The sequence below is a fragment of the Mus musculus genome, chromosome 7 (genome assembly GCF_000001635.26).
Source record: "Mus musculus strain C57BL/6J chromosome 7, GRCm38.p6 C57BL/6J".
In the NCBI taxonomy this organism is placed as follows: Eukaryota; Metazoa; Chordata; class Mammalia; order Rodentia; family Muridae; genus Mus; species Mus musculus.
Genome location: NC_000073.6, coordinates 130,775,041 through 130,800,106, shown reverse-complemented (window position 1 = coordinate 130,800,106; position 25,066 = coordinate 130,775,041). Strand labels below are relative to the sequence as shown.

The 25,066-nt window shown below is 48.7% G+C and overlaps 1 protein-coding gene across 2 annotated transcripts in view; it reads right to left on the bottom strand.

Moving 5' to 3' along the window:
- The window catches only part of Btbd16 (BTB (POZ) domain containing 16), a 51,833-nt gene that overhangs the window by 25,795 nt on the left and 972 nt on the right, over window positions 1-25,066 (bottom strand). The window contains exons 2-9 of one of the 2 annotated variants that reach the window (NM_001081038.2): window positions 22,914-23,020; window positions 20,402-20,550; window positions 15,773-15,846; window positions 14,022-14,165; window positions 11,258-11,347; window positions 9,771-9,885; window positions 4,729-4,798; window positions 3,005-3,135 (exon numbers count right to left, since the gene is read on the bottom strand). In NM_001081038.2, coding sequence (NP_001074507.2) covers window positions 3,005-3,135; window positions 4,729-4,798; window positions 9,771-9,885; window positions 11,258-11,347; window positions 14,022-14,165; window positions 15,773-15,846; window positions 20,402-20,550; window positions 22,914-22,979 — 839 coding nt within the window. In that variant the 5' untranslated portion in view covers window positions 22,980-23,020. The remainder of the gene's footprint in view (window positions 1-3,004; window positions 3,136-4,728; window positions 4,799-9,770; window positions 9,886-11,257; window positions 11,348-14,021; window positions 14,166-15,772; window positions 15,847-20,401; window positions 20,551-22,913; window positions 23,021-25,066) is intronic. The other variant, NM_001374628.1, reaches the window with a different exon arrangement.

The following is a 25,066-nucleotide window of genomic DNA, read 5'->3' as shown; positions in this document are numbered from 1 at the left end:
ATGAGCCGTGAGCTCCTGGGATCCATCTGCCTCCACCTTCCCAGCATGGGACAGCAGATAGGAGCTGCCTTGAAGTCAGTGGGTACTGAAGAGCGAGACCAACCTAAGAGGCTGCGGGGAGTCTGGACTGCCTGCCTGAGTCTGCGTCTACCTCAGGGTGTGTGGGCTGAGGATGAAGGCCCTTAGCCAGTAGCCCCTGGCCTATCTGCACAGGTGCCTCCTGCAGAGGGCCAGAAGGATAGGACCCAGTTTCCACCTGTGTCTGCCAGGCTGGCGAGTCTAGACATTTGACACGTAATGCTCTGGAACTGCCTGCTGAGGCATGCTGTCGGGCCGGTGCCATCACCAATGTTCTGCCTGTGGTCAGATGTTTTTTTCCCTCTTTTTCAGGGAAACGTTGCCAGTGCTGGACGGCTCAGACTTTCCGAGGGAGGGATGGATGGCGTTGTGTAATGTCTAAGGACCCCGTGTTTACATGTTCTCCAGTCCCTGACCTTTGCTCTGTTGAAGGGTGGAGTGGAGGGTGGTGGGTACAAGGGTGAGGAAAACATAGGGAACCAGAGTGTCTGGGGCTCACAGTGCGCTGCTGCTCTGGAACTGGCTTTGAGGGTCCTCTTAGATAACGGGGTTCTTCAATACCAGGACTCTGCCTTGCCTCCCCTCTGCCTCTGTTAATGTGAGGGCATTGGGTATTGCTTGGTAAAGTTAAATTGTGGGGTAGGTTAAGATTCAGCATGGAGCAACTCTCTCAAGACCAATTGTGTGTGTGTGTGTGTGTGTGTGTGTGTATGTGTGTGTATGTGTGTGTTGATAGGGGTAGGAGCTAGGCTCTTGTTCAGGCTAGGTGTATATATATACACACACACAGACATACATGACCCCCTCCCCATACAGACACAAACCCAGACATACATATACCCAAACATACACCCAGACGTACACATCCAAACACACACAAACATACATACATATCTAGACACACACAGAGACACACACACAGGCATACATACACACATAGACATACAAATACACAGACATGCATATACATAGACATACATACTCGCAGACACACACAGACATACACACACAGACACACGCACAGGTACACACACACTTAGACATACAAACACACAGACAGACGCACAGACATACACACACAGAGATATACGCGCATACAGAGACATACAAACACAGACACACATGCCCAGACACACACACACACATACATACACATATACACAGAGACATACAGACACACACAGATACATACATACACACACACATGTACACACACACAAACACCCTTGTGAATTGGAGTAAGCTATGTTCAAGTGCTCCTTCATCTCAAATGCTATCACTAATGGTTTCCTAAGAAAAATATTTTTTAAAAAAATATGACAAAGGCAGTTATGAACTTCAGGAAGCTTGCCATTGTCATAATACTCAGATATCACTCCCCCAATTCTGTTCCCAGTAACATTACTGCTTTTCTCCTCTAATTCAAGGTTTAGTTTAGGACTACCTGCCATTCAGTTATCGGTTGCACTGGATCATTGTTATCATCAGTTTGACACACCTAAAGTCACCTGGGGACAGGGAACTTCAGCCCAGGACCTGCCCAGGTCTGATTGAGTTTTCTATTCCGAGATGGTGTAAGAATCCACTCAGTAGAAAGCAAACTTCAAGTCTTGATCTTTTCCTGGAAGAGCGGTAAGTGTGGTGTATCCCTTTCTTATGACGTTGGGCAACCACACTGACATGGCAGCCATGTCGTCATGACATCAGCCAACAGTGAATGATGGACAGCCATGGTGGCTGTGGGGTCAGAGAAATTCAAGGCAGCCCCTGCATTTTCAGCTTGGGCTGTACTCAGCTTAGGATAAATGCAGTCAGAGGGAAACCATTGCACATTGACAGCCAATGCTCTTTGCACTAGTCTTGCTTTTCCTGAAGGTTGAGACTTGCAAATAAAATATTTTAAAAAAGAGGAATTAGGAACAGTCCTTTCATGTTGGCAATCTCATTTCTAGAAGGTGATGTAAGGAAATAGTCTGAGATGAAGGAAGCTATATACCAAAGAGAACAAGTTCCTGAGATGCAAGTGTTGGTAAAATGTTAGGCATCAGCTAAGAGCCATGGCTTTGTGAGGAGACAGAGGAGGTGACAGCTTGGCAGGATAGGACAGGGATGGCAGGCAGGAGGACACATGCACAGTGTGGCTACACCTCTGTGGAGAGTCCGAGGAAGGTCCCTGTGGGGCTGTGTCAGACCATGAGATGGTGCGGCTAGATTACACACCTAAGGGTCAAAGCCAGAAGCAAGGTCTAGGCTGGAGGTGTCTTCATTGCCATGGGCCGTGAGTGATGATGGAGACTTGGCCTTGCGGTGGCGCTGGCACCTTGGAGTGCTCAGTTTGGAAACAGAACTGGCCTTGGGGTCAAGGTGAGGTCAACATTGCATCCAGAAGACTCCCCCAAGGTTCTAATGTGTTCTGAGGACATTGCGTCAGGATAGGAGAGTGTAGCAAAGGCAGGGAGCTCTGAAGGCTGGGGTATTTAGCTTTGACAGAGACCAAGCAGGCAGTTGGATAACCAAGCTTAGACATATTTGGCAAAGGAGTCAGGACTGGAGATGAAATCTTGTTTGGGGTGTAAGATTTTTCTTTTCTTTTTTTTGCCTTTTTAAAAAATTTTTTTTTTAAATTTTTAATGGCTTAGGCAATAGTCTTTTGCTTCTCTCCCTTAGGCAGGTAGGGAGCTAGTTGACGCCAGCAGGTCCTTATCTAGAAGGAGTAGGAAGGGTTTCCCTCTTCCTGACCCCACAGGTAGTACCCTGAGCTTTGGCTCCCAACCCAAGGCCTGGCTGTCCAGGAGAGTGGGGGAATTGGGAAGTGAATGGCAAGTTCAGTGGTGTGGGTGTGGCCACTACCAAGATGACAACTCCTTTCCCCTACAGCCCCTGCTTCCTGCTACACCCACCCTGGAGGCAGCACACCAGCTCTGACCTGGGCGACTTCAGCACCTTGTACAGCAGAGGTTCAGGGATCTGTCGGAGGTGGATCTGAGTCCCCACTAGAGGGACCAGGTTCATTGCCAGCCACTTCTCACAGGCCATGGTGAGCTGCTCTTCTTCGTACTGAGGGGGCAGATAGGAAGGTAAAGCATGATGAGATAACGCAAGCCTGGCTCTCAGTCCCCTCTGCTGGCTTGGCGTGACATTGCATGCCGACGTGCTCAATTTTCATACACACTACGCAGGGGGTTGTGGGATGGGGAGTGAAGGGGAGAGGTTGTGAGGGTGGAGGGTTGGGGTGGTGGAGGCTCTTCATAGAGCATCGAAGCACACTGCTTTAAACCACCCCTAGGCGGTCGGCTCCCAGCCATCCCTGTGTCAGCAATGGAGAACCTGAGGTTCCAAGGTGCCATCTCTTTCTGTGGCATCTGGTCCAGCTACTTTCTGTTCAGGCTGCTTGTATGCTGAAGGCCCTGGGCTGCCTTCAGTGACTTACTGCAAGTCTGAGGTGAGGTGGGGGGCTGGATAACTCATGCGGAGCTCAATGGCTGCCCCACCATACAGTTTAGAAGCAAGAATTAAGACAGGAACTGTACAGGAAGTGGGCACCAAGTCCCACCCTAGCTAAGGAGCAATTGGCTATTGATATCTGCTGGGAGAGAGACTTTTTTTTTAAAGCATGTAGCCCCTGGTGGGGCAACCAGGCCCCCGTGGGAGGCAATAGTATAAGGGTAGCACAGACTGTACTCAGTGGCCTTTAGCTAACAGAGAGAAGACACAGACTTTGGTGTCTAGGGAAAAAGAAAGGGTAGGGAGGGGATAGGGAGAATAGGATTAAAATACACTATATGAAAGTCTCCAAGAGTGAATAAAAATGAGGGAGAGAGAAAGAGAGGGGGGAGGGAGGCTAGGAGGAAGGAGAGAGAGAGAGAGAGTCCTAGAATTGGGGATCTTGAAAGGGTCTTGGTAGATCTTTCATGTCCCTGGGATTTAGGTTTTCCAGGCTAAAGTCTTTCTGAGACCTGGCAACCAGAATGCAAGGATGTCACCAAGATGGCTTTCCAGTACCGAGGAGTGACTATGAGAGCCAGGTGGTTCTTGGCAGACACTGAAGGTGTACTTAGCTGTAGCACCGTGACGGGCTGGTTATGTGTGAACTGTCGTCCTAAAACACGCCTCTCTCATAGCGTGTATGTGTGTGCCACTAGTCATAGTGAGCAGTAGCTGGGGTGGCCTGGGGGGTTGATCAGGAGGCGAGGCTTAGGAGTCAGCGCTGGCCTTCGGCACTGCTCTGAGCAGTGTGCATCCCTCTTCATGTCTACTGTCTCCTGAGAAGGAGACTGCATTGCAGTACCATTCCCAACACTGAGCTGGCTGGGCTCAGGTGGTACAAGAGCTCACAACTCCATCTATGTTCTAGAAGGTATCTGCTGCTCTGCTGAGAAAAGCCCTGCTACCTCTCTCAAATCCCGGGCTTAAGGGGTTTTAAGCCATTTTCTTGTCCATGCATCTTTAAAAAAAAAATAATTTCTTTCTTTCTCTCTCTCTTCCTCCCTTCCTTCCTTCCTTTCCACTTTCTAAAGCTAAGCTACTCTTGGCTTGATGCTTTTGAGTAGGTATTTTGGAGTTAGGCCGGGTGGATGACATTCAGGGTCTGGGCGCTCGTGAAGCCCTGGCAACCCTGGGGGCCCACATGCCCTGCCCAGCCATTCTCACCTTACAGCCGGCCAAGTAGAAGTTCTTGATGGTGCTTGGTGCGAGTCTGTTCATCATCATGTTGACACACCTGTGGAGAGAGAGCTGCTGCCGCCGCCGCCCCCATGCGCTGTCAGAGGAGGAGGCAGCAGCGGTGGGGTGGAGGTGGGACAGAGACTTCTCTTCAACTCTAGGATGGCAGCAGAGACCTCGCACTGGGGAGGGGGCCCTTATTTTAGGGATTTGACAAAAGCCAGATGGCCTATTATGGGAGCTCTGGGCTAAGGCAGGGAGGTGAGGCCAGAGGGACCCCAGATTCTTCACAAGGCAACTGTGCAGCCTTGTCAGCAGGGGGTGGCACCGTGGCCTGGAGCCAGAGAAACTAACAACTCAGGCTTTGCCAAGATGGCCTCTCGATGCCCTCCTGCCCAAGGCATTTTCTTCCTGCCGCGCTGCTAGGTGGCCTCAAACATCATTCCTTTCTGTCCACAAGAAGATTCTAGCAGTAGCTTCCTGATGAATATCTCAGTCCTTCCTCATAGCTAGACCTGTTTTCCACTGACCAGTTTGTCAACAAAATCCTATTTACTGATCATATACCATGTACCTAGCACTGGCCCAGGGCTTTGGTGTACAAAAAACAAGGCTAATGACCAATGGGAAGACACACCCTGCTAAGTACACACCTGAACAGATAGATAATCATGCTGTTACAGTTGGTTAGGGGTTAGGAAAGATATGTTCAAACCCTGGTTCAACACATATGTAGATGACATTGTGTGATGGTGTTAAAAGGTTGGACACCTTTGGGCTAAACAACCTAGAGTATCTGGTACCGTGGGAATGCAGAAAGGAGGGAGCCTGGCTGTGCTTAAATCTGAAAAGCAATCAGAAACGGAAAGAGTGGGATTTAGAACCTGAAACACAAGGGTGGAGAGGCGGCTGGGGCAGAGATGGAGAGACCAGAATCCCGAGAGAAGAAAAAGCGTGCAGGAAGGTTGGGGGCAGGAGCATGCGCAGATTGTAGCAGAAAAGCCAAGGGGTGGTGGTGGAATGAGTTACTATGCAGAGAGGGAAGCTCGAAACTGAAGTGAGCTGGAAGTAGGGAGCTGTAGAAGGGCACGGGCCGCGCCACATGGAAGGTGGCCCCTCGGAAGTGTCTGTGGCTTAACCTTCTTATCTGACAGTAAGTCCCTTCCAAGCCTGAGGCATGCTCACTTAATGGAAGAAGGCACCGAGAGCAGCCACCACAGAGCTCTCAGACATTGTTCAGGCTGCTATCACTCTGAGGTTACTGCAAGCTCAGCTGAGACTCACTTCCAAGCTAACCAGTGAGTCTTGCACTATTGATTACATGTATGTGCGTGTGTGTGTGTGTGTGTGTGTGTGTGTGTGTGTGTGTGGCTGTGTGAGTGCCAAGGCAGGCGTGTGGATTCAGAGGCAACTTATAGGAGACAGTTCCCTCCTTGGGGGGGGGGCGTTCTAGGGATCAAACTCGGGTTCTTAGCCTTGGTGGCATGAATCTTTCCCTCTGAGTCACCTAATCGGTCCCATGTGTTCTAAACATGTTTGTCATTGAGTCAGAGTGACCAATGAGCAGCGGGCTCCCGAACGCCCATGACCTCAGAGAATTGCCTTTCCTGACTTCTGTTTTGCTCTGACACCTTCACCAAAGTGAAAAAGAACAGGGCTCACGGAGCATTTTCTTTCTGGCTACCACCAAGGGCACTGAGGATATCCACGACCGTTGTGCCTCTACAAAGTCATTTGTTCCTCCGGAGTTTTAGGTAACCTTAATTCCTATCTCATATCTCTCATCAAGTGTCCTCTAACCTTAGCTGCTAGGATGTTCAGAGCTGAATGTGATGGCCTGAGGTCAGGGCGTAGGGTGCTATGGTGGGTATGTTTCAGTTTCTCCATCGTTGTTTCTCTCTCTCTCTCCCCGACAAACACAAACTAAGGTGTCCAGTTGTTTTATTTTGTGTAGTGACTTTAAAGCAAAATTGAGAACCAGCGAACGAATAAGTACCCAGTCACGACCGTATGACCCTCCACCATCGGGTTCTAGGATGGCCTCGCTGATTCGGGGAAACTGACTATGTCTTGGGGCTTGGTCTTAAGCACAGGAGAACCCATGCTGAGTAGATTTGAGGCCTGTAGTAATCTTGCTATTGAACTTAAGGGTCACAACCTGTGTCCCAAGCCAGGTGTAGCCACCCATCCTCAATAAGTCGGTTAAAAGAGTCAAATTAGAGGCTGAGAGATGGCTCAGCAGTAAGAACACTGGCTGCTCTTCCAGGGATCAGGGCTCAATTCCCAGCACCAACCTGGCAGCTCAAAACCATCTGTAATGCCAGGATCTGACACCCTCACACAGACATACATGCAGGAAAAATACCAATACACATAAAAATTTTTTAAAAATATATTAAATAAAAAAGAGCTAAATTAAAAGCAGAAAAAAAGGAGATTTTATCCAATATGCTCACATTGGGATGAGAGACAAGATCCCCAAGCCTGTCTTTGGGGTCCTGATGTGAAACTAAAGTTTAATTAGAAGACCAAGGACATGCATGTATAAGCAGCCACACTCAAGATGTGGCCCCGCCCATGACTGGCCCATCACTGTCTGGGCTTTAGTGGCCTCCTATATGGTCACATGACAAGTTGTTAGCCCTGTGTGAACTCTGTCAGGGAGACAAGTTCCTCCTCTGCCTGGCACCTTTTCCTTCTCAGTGTGAGGCTCCTGGGGAAATTTTCACTTTTGTGTGTCCTGTTGTTTCAATATTCTGATAGTCTGACCAAGAGACCCAAATGTCTTTTTAGAATATCTTCATTTCTGCCAGGGTGTATTAGAATTCCCTTCCTTCTGTTTTAACACCTCTGGTTCATAAGATTCCCAAGCCCATTGGTTCCCACCTTCATGTTTCTTGGGCCTGTCCCTCTGCTCCCCAAACTTAGCTCAGATCCTCCGTGCCTCCCAGCTCTGCCTCAGTACCAGCTTCCCATGAGCCTCAAGTACCATGCCCACGCCACACAGGGGTTCCAGCTAACCGCTCACCGTGCTCTGCTGACTAAACCAAGTGAGGAAGTTGCTGATGTCACCTCTGAGGTCCTATATGACCAGCCTCATCCTAAACTCCTGGTTCACCTCTCCCTTCTCCTTCTGCTCCAGCCACCCTGAGTCGCCCTGTGACAGCCATGAACTCAGCTGTGATCCCAGCCCAGGTACCAATGCAAACATCAACGAGAGGGTCTATGCAGCATCACCAGGTGAGTGACACATGTGGTCACAGGTCCCATCCGTCAAAGGTCCCTCAGGATGTGTGATTCAGACTTGAACAGCCGTCAGTGTGTTTCTCATGAACCGGGGCTCCAGCGGAGATAACCTGCAGGGTCTCATCTGTGGCCTGAAGTTACCGCGGCATCAGAGTGACCCGGGGCTCAGCTGTGTGGCAGACCTGCCCTGGCCTCTGACCTAGAATACTAAGCTCACTGGGGTCATGTTAAGAATCTGGGGCAGGTCTCACCTGCCCAGGCTCATGAACAGGTCAATAGGCCTGGCTCATTGTAAGCAGCATTCTTCCTGCCCTGGCGCCCAGAATAAGGCGGGGCAGGAGGCAAGAGAACAGAGGACTTGCTATTCGTGGCCAGCTGCAGAGAAGCCAGGAACGGGGTTCTAGCTATTGTATAGGGCTTCCGATATTGGAGACAGGATGGTGATGGATGGAGACAGAAGGTGGCTAGGGGCTCCCTTCCAGAGGAGAGCCACCCTCCCAATATGTGGGCCTGGGAAGTAGCTGCTCAGAAATGATCCAAGTGAGCAAGTTGCACCTCCACAATTTAATAACCAGTAACAGGCTAGATGGAGCTGAAGTGGGTGTCATCTATGACATAAGGAGTTTAGGGAGTCTCAGGAAATGTCTGACTTTCCCACCCATCAGGAAGAGTCAAGGCCAGCTTCCTTAGACGACTGCAAAGACACCACACACACTGACTCTGACTGCAGCTGCTCTTCTCCCATCATGCATAGCTACACAGACCTCTGGCCACACAGACACACTGGAGGACTTTCTCAGACCCCAGATCCCTCTCACTCTGTCCCTTACTTATCATTCCAGACCTCTGAGCACCTGAGATCCTTGGCTTGGGGGAGCATCTGTCTCCCTCAATAAGCCTGTAAGAAGCTCCTAGCAGAGTGCCTGGCCTGAGGCATCCTCAGGTACCCCCAGAATCCTCAGTTGCTCAGAAACATGTTGCGTTGAATACAAGTATGTGGCCTCTAAAATTAATGGGTGGAATCCCTCCAGATTCCCTGGGAGAAAGCCTGTTGCCCTATCGGAGCAGACGGTGTCTTCTGTTGTCTTGAGTGGGATACTCATTCACGTATACAGACAAACTGAGGCTTGTCAAGAGCTGTGGGGTATCCTTGCAATCCAAGCACACAGGAGGTTGAGGTTGGAGGATTGTTAGTTCAAGGCCAGCCTGGGGTATACAGTATGACCTTGTCAGCTACAACCCAAAATAAAAGTCACTGAGACCTGAGGAGTTTAAACAAGCCGGGAACATCATCCTTGCCCTAAGTCCTTGTACCAAGTTGCATAGAAAATCAGACAGCCACATAATTCAGCTCTATTCCTGTCTTTAAGACCCAATGGGCACAGTGGGTACACAGCCCTCTGACTGGGAGAAGGAACAGGATAGTCTAGAAAGACAAATCCCACAAAGGGATTTCCATGCGGCACACCACAGAGTGACTTCACATAAGCAGGCCAGGTTTGAGGGACGTCACTTTACATAGAGGCGTACTCTCTCTCTGTGGTAGTTTTTCCCCACTTGTAATTCCTATGTAATTCATTCCTATGAATCAAGAATCACTTAGCCGACGTGCACAAAAATAATGGGGGCTACTAAAAAAAAACCACTTGCATGCATCCGTGTGAGTTTCATGTTGTCCCTTTCTGGGCTCTAAGTCAGGTTTGGGACAGAGGAACTCCAAGAAATAAGCCGCAAAGAACACTCCCAGTTTGCCCAGGCTGGCCTGTCCCTCCTGGTGTCCTTACTTTTGAAATAGTCGGTTGAACTGGAGGATGTGAGCAGAAGCCAGCACGCCCAGCACATTGTCCACGGTCATTTCCACCTCCTTCATGTAGAGGTTCTTCAGGGCCAGGGCGAAGGCTGGAGAGGCAGCAGCAGAGAAAAACCCATTAGCATGGGCTTCATGTGCCTACCTGGGGGCCTCGATACTTTTGCCGCTGGGATGGGGTGGAGATAATTGGAGGAAAGTCGAGAAGTGCTGACTTTGGTACAGATCCTACCTGGTCAGGTAACCACCTCAGCCCCACAGCTTGCTGAAGAAGCTGAGGATGAAGGCAAGGAAAGCTGATCTGCACTATAAAGATGTTCCTTTGAGTCTGCCTTCAGAGTATGTGTGACAGATAACCACAAGGCCAGCATGTTCCCCAGGTTTCCCTTAATCTGGGGGTCCATGACCCTACAGGACTGTTTCTCTAGATATATGAAGGAGCTTAATGATGGGTTTCCCTTAGAGTCTGAGAACTTCAGGAAAGGACAGGCATTCCTAGGAAGAGCCAAGATAATTTAATGATTTAGGAACCAGACTGCCTGGCTAGGGGTCAGACGGAATGGGCCTCCTCCAGATGCAACATGTTCCAGGCCAGCATTGCTATGCGATTGCAGTGCGCTCTGAGGACCACGAGCTGTACTAGTCCCTGGGGCATTTGCACCTGACCTACCTACCCGCAGACCTGTGTCATCAGAGCATGTCATGAGTGCTGTGTTTGCACACATGACTGATTGGGAAAGCCGGGGAGAGGTTGAACACTCTGCAGGAACCTTCTATAGCTGTTGTTGCCCAGACAGCGGGGGACAGTGGGGGGCAGTGGGGGGCAGTGAGGAGGGGGCAGGCCAAGTGCTGCTTGGGAAGAAGTATAGGCCTGTGGGTATCCTTGTGCCTACAGGCAGGGAACTCGGTAGGGAAGTTGTTTCTCCCAGGCATGGGAAGCCTGTACTTCCTACTTCCTACTTCCTTCCTTTCCTGTATCTTGTTCCTAAACCAGTGGCCACACTGATCTTTAGGAGTGATCTGCTTCCCTCTATTTTCCCTAGTATATGTGAAGGTCAGGGGTTGATGTCAAGTATCTTGTCAATCACTTGCAACCTGTTCTTTTTTTTTTTTTTTTTTTTTTTTTTGGAGGCAGGGTCTCCTGCTGAACCCAGATGTCATCAATTTGGCTAGGCTGGCTGGTCAGTGATCAGGGATCGTCTACATCTGTCTGCCTGACCCCACCCAGCACTTTGGGCTACAGATGTGCATACATCTGGCTTTTTACTTGAGTGCTGGAGCTGGAACTCAGGTCCTTAGGTTCACACAGCAGGCTCGGTACCGACTGAGCCACCTCTCCAGTCCCTGCTCAGTACTCTTGAAGAGGAGCGGGTCTCACTTGTATGCTGTGTTTTGCTGTTGGGTTTTTGTCTCTGGGAGGGCCGTTCAGTGGCCTTCTCAGAACATGAAGGTGGGTTACATTACCAACTCTGGTGACTGCCGGGTCATTGATCCTCATGGAAATGATGATCTTCTTTACAGGGGACCTTTTTTTGATCTTCCCGGATGGATGAGCTAGTGAAGGAAATGCAGAGATGGAGAACGAGGCCCCGCCCACACCCTGTGCACAGCCTGGATTAGCAAACCTGCCTTGCGCTGGCCATGTTTACCACTCCTCCTTCTCTGCCCCTCTTTCTGTCCCCCTCTTCCATTCGCCCCCATCTAGGCTGTGAGCAGTTTGAGGGCGAGGTGGGCCCCAATCATTGGTCTTGGTGCCTGGCCTCCATGGGGAACACAGAGGCCACCTGCTGAAGGATGAGTGGGGCTGTGACATCCATGTAGTGGCTCTCTTCTTTTAGAAAATGTTGCCCCATTCTTTTATTGATTGGTTGGTTGGGGGACAGGCCATGGCACATGCAGAGGTCAGAAGACCATCAGTGGGAGCCAGTTCTCTCCTTTCACCACTGGGGTCCCGGAGATCAGATGTAAATAGTCAGCCTTGGTGGCGAGCACCTTTGCCTGCTGAGCCACTTCACAAGCCCCACACAGTGGCTCTCGTTGTTGCTTCGTTGCTTCGCCCTATGGGTTTTAAATTGAGGATCCCTGCCACTGAGGAGTTCTGGGGTTGGGCCAATGAGCTGCTAGCTAATCCATGAACTCGGAGCTGTTCTAAACGGAGGCTCTCAGAGGAGGCCTCCAAGGTCATGCCCTGTGGAGGCATGCATGGAGGCCAGAGCCTCACCTGTGATCCCAGGAACGTCATGGCTGCCAACTTCTCCCCACTGCTCTTTTTTCCTAGGTCCTAAACTTTCCTGTCTGAGTTTGCTTCCCTGAGTAGTGTGACACTCCCTTCCTGCCTTTCTCTTTCTCTAGGGGCCTATACACAGGTACCCTTCTCGGAGAAGCCTTCCCTGGCTGGGGAGATAGCACCATCGCCCCAACTAAATGGCCTGTTTCTTCTGTGACCAACTTACTACAGCCCACTATTTTACCACGAGTCTACTCTTATACTTACGGGACAGGCACATTGATGGCTCTCTAGCCACACCAACCCAAGGATGTGCCACAGTCTTTCACACACTATCCCTGAGTCAATATTAGCTGAATTGACAAAACAAATAGGTCTAGTACCACAGAGCTCAAGGTGCATGATATGGGAGCCAAAGAGAAAGCGGTGCTGCAGAAAGATGAGCCAACAAAAGTGCCTTTTCCACAGCATCCCCTCACTATCCCCTGATGTTTATCTGTATTCAGATTCCCATTCAGCAAATATTTATAAACTACCCACTAAGCATCACCCTTGCCTCCCTCTGTACCCACTAAGTGCCAGGTCTTACTTAGCACTTGATCACTTTTGTTTCCACCTGATGGCCTAGATTCCTGTGTGCATGGTCTTAGCCAATCAGTCACCCCTATTGCAAAAAGCAAATGACACTACACACAAATGCCTTGCACACAGTAGGCACACAGGAGGGGGCGGCTAGTATTATAATGGATCATGCTACTTACTATATTTCATCATCATTTTGGCGTTGTTCTTTTCCCCCTAGATGCCTGGTATAAGCACAGCATCCAATGTTTGTTGAAGGAAAGAACGGTATCTGCTAGGCCAGAGTGAGAGACAGACACACAGGCTCAAACTTCCCCATGTTAGGGACACCCAGACATGATAGGAAACTAGCCATGTTCCTGAGGGCTGTGGAAATCAAGGGAGCTGGAGTATGCTTAGCAGAAGAGGTTGTTTCCTTTGGCTTTCATCCTAGACAATAAACACCAGCTCCAAGTTCAGCAGCCCATCAGTGTGAGGTAGAAAGAGGATGAGCAGCCAAGGGAAGCCTCAGGAACCTACAGGGCTCAGCTCGACAGAGCTTTCCCAGAAGCCTTGTCCATGCCAACTCCAGGGCAGCTCCAAGGACAGACATTCCCAACCAAGCCACAGCAAGGATTATGAGATCAGTGTGTGGCCTTGGGACGGAGGCTCTGCTGGCGTCTAAAGGCATAGAGAGGGTAGTGACTGTTTCATGGAACACCCTGGAGATGGATGACCCCGGCACTTATCAGTGTGTGAGCAGTGGTAGTCACCTCATCTTCTCTGATATCTTTAGCGAGGCCTTGCCACCAGCAGGGGTCTTGGATTAGAAGGGCAGGAAATAACCTTTCTCTGTTAGTGACACTATTCTGGAGCCATCAAAAATAACATGAGCACTGCCTCCCTTTCCCACTTTGGGCTCTCTTACTTTCCAGCATACCCTCTCTCTAAGTCACCTGAGCTTGCGTGGGTGGCTCTGTCAATGGCCTGACCTGAGCTGTGGGAAGACAGAGGAGTGAAGTCCTTTCTAGAGCACATGGGGCAAGTACTTAGCCACAGCAAAGACATCATAAGAAGGGGCCCAGGCCTCCACGCTTCTACGGAGCATCACAGCAGCATATATCCTTGGCTCGATGCCAAGCCAGAGGCTAGTAGGAGAATGTACTCCAGGCTCAGGGAGGGGCCATGACTGGGGGCTCTGGTGGCCTGGCTGGCTCCAGAACAAGGCGTTGCTTCCATGACCTGGAAATGCAGTCCCACCATGACCAGAATGCTGGCTGGCTTTGGGGACCATTCCAAGGAATGAGGAGGCAGACTGGGCACATGGTGTGCTCACACTGCAGAACAAGATTTGTCATTAACGAGGACCACAGGCCAAGCCGGGTTCCCGGAATGCCAAGGGTCTCTGCGGCTCCCGCCCCAGGTCCCCTGGGAGACTACCTTTCTGAACCTTGTCCAGCTCCCTCTGGGAGCTTTTCATGTTCTGTATCAAGGCTGTCAGGTAGAGCTTGGCCAAGGTCCCAGACTGAAAGATCTGAGGGTGGTGGAGTTCCCACTTGAAGCCGAGGCATTCAAGGATCACGTCTGAGAGAGAAAGAGAGAGAGAGAGAGAGAGAGAGAGAGAGAGAGAGAGAGAGAGAGAGAGAGAGAGAAAGCGATGCTTGGTCAGTTCAGGAACATTGCTGCCTGAGGATACATCGTCTCTCCCACAATGGTCATAGCCATTCAACAGACAATGGGGACAAGTGGCTTGTCCAGGTCTTAGTGTAGTGTGGGGCCAAGCACTTGCTGGCTTTGAGGGGGACTACACAAGCAGTGTTATGGCAGTGTTTCTAGAGCCGTTGACAAAGTTGTAGATTTCCAAGGCATATAAGCTGCCCTTTAACTCGGGCTCTTTAGGACCCTCTTGGGTGAATTCTCTTAGGAGGCTTCATATTGAAGTAAGATGGCCCTGTAAAGACCCTTTGCAAACTGTGGAGTGCTTTAGGTGGGGCATCCTGTCCTGTGTCTGTCATAGATGATTAAGAGGAGACCTTGATAGAGGGGCAGGTAAATGACACAAGGATGCCAGGCCATGGTGAGGCAGGAGGGGAGTGGGTGGGAGGACTCTGACTCTGTTCTTACTGTTAGCACTGAACTGGAGGAGGGGCTGGTGAAAGAGACAGTTGTTCCAAACCAGGCATGATCTAGAGGGCCACTTGCTGTTTCTTGTTTTCTTGGCAAGAAAGTTTGACTCTGTGACTTGGGGTACCTGTGTCCTCTCCCTGATACTGTCATTTATGAACTTAAGATATTGTTTCATGTCGAAGTTAAGAAAATGAGTTTGTGTGTTATATCTTGGACTACCTCAGGTATTTTATTTATGTCTGGCTTTTTTTTAAAGCCCCATATATGTGGGGTGACTATAGAAAGGAACAGAATTATTCCTCTCTGAACATCAGTCTCAAATTTGAAGGTGGCCATTACATGGCAGACATCACTAATCAATCCTAGTATCCTTTCTCCTTGATGTAAGAAGGTTTCAGATTGCTTCTCTAGGTCATTAGAGTTGGCAGATGAGAATAGGTTATTAGCTTTCCCTTGGAAAAGAGGCTGTCTCTGACCTTGGGCAACCATTCTGTGGGGCTTAACCCTGAAAAACTCCTTTAAGAGGCTAACACTGGAGTAGGGGCATGGCTCAGTGGGTGTGTGTATGACTGGTATATTTGAGGGCCAGGTTCAGTCTCCAGCGTAACAAGATGTAGGAAAAAACCCACTACAGTATCTTCCCACTTTCCTCACCTGGCTCAGTGGATCTTTTTCCTCTTCTGATTTATGCTCCTATCACAGCAAAGTCCTTTGGGGAAAGTGTCAAGCTGATGTCAGTCATGACTGGCTAAATCCCAAAGGGACAAAACCCCAGTTGCCCTGTTCCTGAGTGCTATGTTTAGACTTCCCTCAGGCTACTTATTGACATCAGTGTGTTTGTGTTTATGTACCCACTGGGACATGTGTATGTGTATGCGTATGTTGTTCTACTTGTCACACATAGGAGGCTGTTTACAGGCACCACCTCATGTTAGACACTGCGGTGCGTGAGAATTGCGGTCCACAGAACAGAGACCTGCCAATGGCTGGCTCCCTTCCACAGGGACCATAGGAGGCCCATGACGTCAGCATAGCTCTGGTTGAATCCACTGGTGACCGCTCACCTGCTTCCCCGCTTTGGGTGCCACTGTTCATGATATTTTCGGAGAAAAGCTTCTGGAATTTTGAGATACATAATCTTGAGGGGAAACACAAACAGAAGACCCAGCAGTTAATATTAAGTCAATTTTTTTTTTTTGCTAACTATAAAAGTCATAAAAGGTGTAGGTGACAAGCTCTGTATGTCTTATGTGAGCCAAGAGTTGGGGAAAGAGGGACAATGGCCACAAACCTTAAATTTCTGCACCAGATAGATTGTCATGGAGCTCCGTCTAGCTGGTTTTGGCGTTGGTGCTTGTTTGGCTGTGTGACCTGGGCTACCTGTTTCTTCTTCCCGATGTGGTTACTATTGCTCACCAACTTTATGATAGTGTTTCATGGCAGGGTTCAGAAACTGGACCACAACTCATCCCACTGTATAGTTTATTAGAACATCAGTCCCTACACCATCCATTCCCACAGCAGCCATCCATACACTATCCTTACATCATCCGTCCGCACAATATACATCCATCATTAGAGCATCCTCACATCATCTCTCCTTACAGCATCCAGCCCTAAAACATCACCTTATCACAGTTTTCTCAACTCTCCTGAGAGTTGACCCCAAAACACGGATCCCTACTTCGGCCTGTAAGCTTGACTTGCCAAGGAGGTATTCAAGGCTTACCCCTGCCAGTAGAATGGCAATAGACGTTCCTTTGGGACGTCTCTAAAACAGTGGTATACAGTAGGTACTCACTAGATATCTCCTGGGGAAGAGCACAGAGTGTTCTTTTGTGAGATATTAGCTGGTGTCATACGCTGCCAGTCTCAGGACATCTGAAAATTAACTTCACAGTCTAGCTCAAACCCTACTCTGTTCCTCTACCCGAGTTTCTGTTTCACGAAGTGGACCCTCAGGTACCCGAGCCAGTCACCTGGGCATTGTCACCTCTGAGCATGTGTCTCCATCTGATGAGATGCTCTTTGCAATCCGTTCGTGCATCTTTGCCTTCGTTTCTCACCCTTTCTCCAGACTGTGTCTTGTGTCCCCAGTCACTGCCTGTCTCCCACCCTTCCAGCATTTTCCTCCTTGGATTCACACCCCATACAACACACAGATCTGATCTTGTCTCTCCTGTTGGGGATCCACCACTGAGTCCCTATAGACTCAAAGCTACAAGCTCCTGCCTCACTACTGCCTTGTGCCCCCCCCCACTCTGCTGCAGCCCTTTCTGGCTTCATGAACACAGTTCCTACAAACTCACAGACCCCATTCCTGTGCTGAGGATTCTCCTGCCTCTCTCCTAGGCTCTTATTAATTCTCTAGGGAAAATACTCATTGCTGCTTTCTCTGGGCCAGCACCTCCATCCCCTATACACCCCAAGACTGTCCCATTAAAACTCCTGCAATGTCTTCTGTTTGCCTGCCTATTCCTGTGCCCTCTGCATAACAGACAGGGTGCCTGTTTACTGCTGTGACCCTGGCACAAGTCACCATGCATGTGTTTGGTCAGTGTCAGCTGAGTCTGTGAGTATGAATAGCACCCCTGGTAATGCTTTTCACAGACGCTATGTACTACTCATGCAGAGTGTGGAAATAAATTAAATGTGAGTCACATACCCAGAAGACGATCATCCCAAGAAAGCCAGCTAGCCAAGGGATGCTTGTGGACCACATCTGGCCTGTGTAACCCAATGTCCACTTGAGAACGTTGTTTCCCACTGATTCAGAAGCCCTCACGAGCCAGGTGCATGGAGGTGGTTTGGGTGGGAGCCTGTTTCCGGAATACTAGTGACAGCATGCCACCCTTTCCAGGTCAGAGGTGGCTGCAAGTGACTCAACCTCAGGAAGGCACTTGGGAGCCTGAGTTGTTTACCCCATTAGGAGGGATAGACTGGACCCAGCCACCCTAAGCCCTTCCCTCAATCAACTGACGTGTCTGAGAAGAGCCAGGCAGGGTTAAGAGTTCAGACCATCGCCTTAAATGGCGGGAGTGGGTTTTGGAAAACACAGGACACTGTCCGTGAGCTCAACCTGCCTCACAAACATCCCTAGCACCAGCTGAGCCAGGAGATTCCAGATGACCAAATGGCCACACTGCCTCTCCTGGGTGTGATAGCTGTTTACTATAAGTGCTTTGTAGACCTCAAGATGCAGGCTCACTGGTAGAGCCTTTGGTACACACAACATCCCTTCACTCACCAGGAGGAGAGATGCCCTGTGAAGATGTGGCAGGGAGCAATGGTAATGGGCTCATAGGCTGGCACCTGCCCCCCGAAGTTGTGGCCCATGACCAAGAAGGATAAAGGGGATCCAGGAAAGCCGCGTGTGAGAATGCTGACTGATGCTCACGGTGTCAAGGACTCCAGTTGGACCAACTGGGCAGAACCACATGGACCTGGGTCTCAGACCCTTTGTTTGCTTCCACATGGCCTTGGGATCTGTCTCTTGGTCTCAGAGCTTTCCCTTATAAAACAAAGATGCCTGGCGGGGTGTGGTGGCACAATCCTCTAACCCCAGCACTCAGAGGCAGAGGCAGGTGGATCTCTATGGGTTCAAGGCCAGCCTGGCCTAAAAAGAGATTTCCAGGACAGCCAGGGTGGTTACACACAGAAACCCTGTCTTGAAAACAAACAAACAAGCAAGCAAGCAAGCAAGCAAAAAGCCTGGGTAAAGTAGAAAGGTGAATGACTGTGGGGCCTACCGTAGCTGAGCCCACACTTGGCTGATGCCTGCTCCTGTTTCCCCTATAGCCTGGTTGCTTGCCCTAATATCCCTCTCCCAGAACTGTATGCGTATAGAATAGCAAGGTCTCTCCTAATACCATCTTCATTGCTTTTTAAGACCTTCCCGACCTAGATGCAGACTTGGCATTGCAGACCAGATGAAAGGAAAGCATCATCCAAGGTCACCAGCCAGAGAACATGAAGGGCAGACCCTAGGCTCATTTCCCAGCATGCCTGGATGCTTAGTGTAAGGACCCTTCCTTTAAGTCTTGGCTGGGCAGCCCCATCCCTCTGCAGCCTCTTTTGGGTAAGTGATAGTGTGCCCACATGTGCCAGAATGCCCCCCCCTCCAAGACAGCTTGGCTTATTTTTACTGAGTGTGTCTGTTCAAGGTCTTTCCAGGACTCGTGCCACACAGGAGAACATATTCAGTTTGCAGATAAGAAACTGGAACTGTGATGAAGGAGTCAACAACTTCGTGTCCCTCAGCCCCTAACTCTGCACAGTGTTTAGGAGTGAGCTGCCTCAGAGTCCCTCACGCCCTAGACACCCATAGACACAACAAGGCGAGCTGGCCAGCTGGATGGCATGCAGGTCACTGACCTGATCAGGCTACACACCCAAAATAACTGGGAGCGGGGAGCCAGGGGCTGAGTGGCCTTTGGTGTGATACATTTACTACAGTTTGATCTGGCTTCTGTCAAAGCTGACAATGAACCCATGGAGGGGAAGCCACAATTACAACCCAGGAGACAGGGACAAGACTTTACTGCTGGGGCAGGGCTGGGGAACTGTCTATGCTTTGGGAGATACATGTGTGCTGCACAATGCTATTCCGGGCACTTCTATACACACTGGCCTTGGAAGGTGACATCAGAGAGTCTCCTGGTGTCCGAAGGTAAATGGTGTCACTAAGAATATATTCTTCATTACCTAAGTTAAATGTTGTCTCTCAACATAAAAGATAAACAAACAGGAAAATAAATAGAACCTTTGTGGTGCGTCCCAAGAGCTTTTCATAGCCCCAAGGATAGATTCCCACCACAGAGATAGAATTGTGATCTGTGTTCATGGAAGAAAATTTACCTTCACACCCCCTGCTGGGACAGACTCCACCAAGATAAATGCTCAATTTATTCAGAGCCTACTACTATTTGTAAGACTAATAATAAGAGTTTCTAATCTACCCTGATATCTTGCAGCAGATTTAATTATCCATTGAGTTTTCAAAGGAGTTTCCGTCATACCCATTTCACAGGTGAGGAGAGTGAGGCTGAGTGAGGTTTAGCCACTGGCTAACGGTCACGTTTGATCAGTCTCTTAACAAGCATGGATCTTCCATGCCAGTAGATCTTCCATGTCAGATACTGCTCCAGGGGGCAGCTTTTACTTACCCAGACTTAACCATGAAGCCACGAGACAGGCACTGCTAGTTCAGAGTTTAGTGGTATCAAGCCAGGGCAAAGGCACCAGGAAGTGAAGGGACCCTTCTGCAATAAGGTCCATTGCTGGGTCCCCTGGACAGGTAGAACTCACAATTTGGAGAAGTGATGGTCTAGCCCAAGGCTGAGACTACTTACTGATAGAGGGAAGGGGAATGAATGAAAACGGGAATCCAGGAGAAACATCCAAACATTATTTTTTGGAGCTTTTCCCAAAGATCATTTGGTCTCTGGATGACAAATTTAGAATCCTGTGAGGGTCTGAAGTTCATCTATAAGGGATTAGTCACACTGACAGACCTGGCCAGAGCAAGGAGTCTCTTCAGACCCTGTCCATTCCTATGTTTGGTCCTTGAGTGAAGCTTCCTTACAGACAAGCCTGTTTCAGTCCTGAACGGTCTGATCAGCATGGTCTGGTCATTAACACCTCCCCTTCCCATTTTGGCTGCCACTCTGTCATGGCCTTTTGACCCTCCCTACCTGTCTGGGTTCTTCAGAGCTTCGTCAAGATCTACATTTAAAACATTGCACATCTGGGAGAGTGCCAACAGGTCTCCGCAGAAATGGTCTTGGGGAAAACGCCATCGGTTGGTTGCACCAACAATCCTGCGCTCCAGCCGAGTCCTGCACTGCTTGATCAAAGAAAGAGAGGGGCTTTACCTTCACCCACAGGACAGCTTTCCCAGACTGTACAACACAAAGAAAACCAACGGAAACTTTAAACTGTTTGTGACTTCGAGGGCCTGGCTAGTGTTTACCATGGAACATCTTTCCAGATAGTTCAAACTATAAAGTACTCCAGACATTGGGGTCTGGAACAAGAGTGGCCAGGGGCAAAAAGGCCAATTGGTTTTTGATACATAGCTAAGAATTCACAAGGAGGGCTAGTACCACATTTCAAGTACTGTTCTTTGAGTACTTAGCCTAACATCAGTTGGAAAGATACTACGGACAGAGAGTTTTCTCTTTGGTAAAATACAGTCGAAAATTCACCATCTTATTATGACATACAGTTCAGTGGCATTTAGTACACTCACAGTCTTGTGCAACCACCACCTTTTTCCAGCTTTAGAACATCTTTATTACCCACTAAAGAGCCCTGTATCCACCAGCCACCCCATCCATCTCTTTCCCCCCACTGCAGGTGACCACCAAGCTGCTTTCTGACTCGAAAACCTCTGCTCACTCTGGTTATCGTAAACGTAGAATGTCACAATGTCTGACTCTGTGTGTCTGGCTCCTTTTAGTTGGCTTCCTTCCATGGTTCATCCATGTATGTATCAGCACATTCCTCCTTTTCAAGGCTGAATGTTATAGCACATTGTGTGACTATACCACCATTTGTTTATCTTTTATCAGTTGATGACCTCTGAGTTGCTTCTGCCTCTAGCTGTTATGAATCATTCTGGTGGTACTATTCATATGGCTTCCTTAAGGGAAAAGAGCGATAGGAATCCAACCTTCCGACTGGTGACTCGGACATCTAACGAGAAACACTCACCACAAGGGATCCATGTGAATGGAAGTCATAAGTCCTAAGCCATCCAGGTGGAGAGATGGGATCTGAGTTCAATCCCTATTGTTGTCACTTACTGACTGACAATTTTGGGGTAGTCACTTAACCTTCTGAGCCCCTCAGATATCATGCAAAATGGGAATCAGCATCAATGGGAATGGTGACAAAGATGAAGATAATGACTGTGGTGATAATTGCAAAGAGGATGGCGATAGTGGTTGGGGTCCATGTGCTGGTATGGTGATAGCTGTGATGATGATGATGGTGATGGTGCTGATGTCAGGTGTGCCAGTGGAAGGGATGCTGGTGATGATGTTGGTGATGACGGTTAAGGTGGTGTGTTAATAGTGATGGTAGTGATGGAGATGACAGAGACGGTGATGATGCTGTGATACTGGTAACGGTAGAGGTGGCAGTAACAATAATGCTGACAAAGATGATGGTTGTGATGATACCGCTCTGTTTTTTTTAGAGTTATTAAGAGGATAAAATCAAACCGTTTAGGAAGTTTGTCTTAGCCTGCTGCCTAGCTAGGTGACTGTAAGCTGTGGACTGAGTTTAGTTGTGGTCTTGAGGCATGAGCAAGGGTCAGCTCAGCCGTGGGGCTGCTCTCTGGTTTCTGAACAGTGCTGCCTAGACTCACTCTTCCCAGTAGACAGCCAGTCAAGCATGGGGCACTCAATGGTACATGCCCTGGCCATTATGAAAACATGGGAACCCCACTGTAACCGTGTGCTGTTTGCCTTCCCATGACCAGTGTGTGTGTGTGTGTGTGTGTGTGTGTGTGTGTGTTCAGAGGTTGACATTGGATATCTTTATCACCCTTTCATTTTTTGAATTAGGGCTCTCACTGAACACAGAGCTCATCAATTCAGCAAAAATAGCTGTATAGAAAGCCCCAGGATTCTCTAGGTTTTTTTTTCCACCCCCAACACTGAGGTGCTCCACCCACACTCAAGTTTTCTATGGATGCTGGGAGATTAAACTCAAGCCCTCAGTCTCGAATGGCAAAGCACTTTATTGACTGAGCCATAGGAATGAAAGCTTCCATAGAAAGACACGTCTATGAGGCTGATCAAGTGATTAGGATTTCAGTGACTATGGAATGTTGCAGGTCTCGAGCAAAATTATCTTGGGTTAGCTTCAGTATTCTCACAGGCCGTTCCTTGCCTGCCTCTGTGTCTGACACACCCTTGTGACTATCAGGTGAAACGATTTCCCAATATATTAACAGCCTAAAAACTCAAAATGTCATCAGTTAACATCCCATCTGTAGCAGAGATTTCCCACCGACACATCCGATAGTGATCTGTTAGTATACAATGCTACGGAGGCATTCTCTACCATGTTAGAGAATGGAACTCAGAGTAACCTAAATGTGCATTCCTGAGGCACGATCACTTATATTTGGCTCCAGAATAAACCATCCCTTCCCCAGCTTGAGTTGAGAACTGTGGTTTTTGCATGTATAACTACCTCTCTAGACCTGCTGTCACCGGCCTTCTTGCGAAAGGATCCACTTACTGAATTCAACATTTTCATGAATGACAGTGGAGATGACACAGCAGGACAGTGATGAGCACCTGGAAGACAAAGAGCTGAAGATGACACTTTCGTATGTCTCTAAAGCATCCCATCAGAATACTGTAGAGGAGGCTGACCTAAAGAGTTCGTAGTTTACCATAAAAGGAATCATGAGAAAGCCTCAAATGTGGGTCACGTGTCAAAGCCAGAGGATGGCTAAGTATTTGTTTGTTCTGTACTTGGATGTAGTGTCTCATACTACACAAGAGCTCTAGCCTGGGATGGATGGATGGATGGATGGATGGATGGATGGATGGATGGATGGATGGACAGACAGATAGATCAATCTATGCCATGATTTTGGAAGAGTAGCTTAGGTAGAGGAGCAAGAAGATATGCCTTCTCACATTATCGAGAGGATGAAGATCAATGTATGTCCTCAAGTAGGGTGAGCATGTATTCTTTATTTGGATCAGGAGACTGTATGGGTGGCTTTATCAGTTAGCCAGGGCTGGACAGGGATGTAGTGTCCAGTGGGATTATGATTACTGTGGCTTAAAGGCCAGGAGAGAGGGCTGGCGGGGCATCCATTTTCCTGCTGGATCTGAATGCAGTTAGGATGACTTGGTTATAAGCGACAGAAACCAATCTGATTAATGGTATGCCAAAAACAGTTAATAGGAAGAGGACGGTAGGACTGACTGAGAGATGCTGATGGGTGAGGACACCAGGAAAACCAGGACCCAATACAGGGACTGAGGTACAAGCACCAAGGGCTGTTTCTGTCAGAGGATGTCATGAGGATGAATCAGTTCCCTGCACTCCATCTCCAGGAGGTTTTGCTCAAGCACAGTCACCCCCACTACACTACACACCACATCACACTATACACACACACACACACACACACACACACACACACACACACAAAAACACAAACACTACACACCACACTAAATACACAAACACACACACACCACACACCACACTACACACCACACTAAATACACAAACATGCACACACATACACAATACACACCACACTACACACCACACCACACTAAATACACAAACACACACACACACTACACACCATACTACACTACACACCACACTAAATACACAAACACACACACACATACACTACACACCACACTACACACCATACCACACTAAATACACAAACACACACACACACACTACACACCACACCACACTAAATACACAAACACACACACACACACACACTACACACCACACCACACTAAATACACAAACACACACTACATACCACACTATACAGCACACACCACACACACACATCACACCACACTAAATACACAAACACACACACTACATACCACACTACACAGCACATACCACACACACACATCACACCACACTAAATACATAAACATACATACACACACACCACACTAAATACACAGACACACAGACACACACATACACACTATACACCACACTAAATACACAAACACACACACACATACACACTACATACCACACTAAATACACAAACACACACACATACACATAATACACCACACTAAATACATACATACACACACACACACACACATACACACTACACCACACTACACAACACACACATACACACACACACACGACCACACTACACAGCACACAAAACACATACACACCACTACACAGCACACATACACACACATACCACACACCACACTGCACATCTCACACACACACACACAGCACATAGCACACACACACCACACCACACAGCACATAGCACACACCACACACACACACACACACACACACACACACACACACACACACACTGCCCCCTCCACACACACATACTTTTGTTCATGGCTGGAATCATAGCTGCTTCTCTGACCTGTTTTTCACACAGAAGTCAGAGGGACCCTGCACCTCTCCAGCTAAAACCCTTGGCCAACTTTCCACATATGAGCTCTGCATCTTCATCGTGGCCCAGAAGCTTCTAAGGAGAGAGGAGTGGGTTCCAGGCAGACTTCATACAGAGCTGGTCAGCATATGAAGAAATGTTCCTGCCAGGGCCCTCCATAGAAAAAAAGGTCATTTCA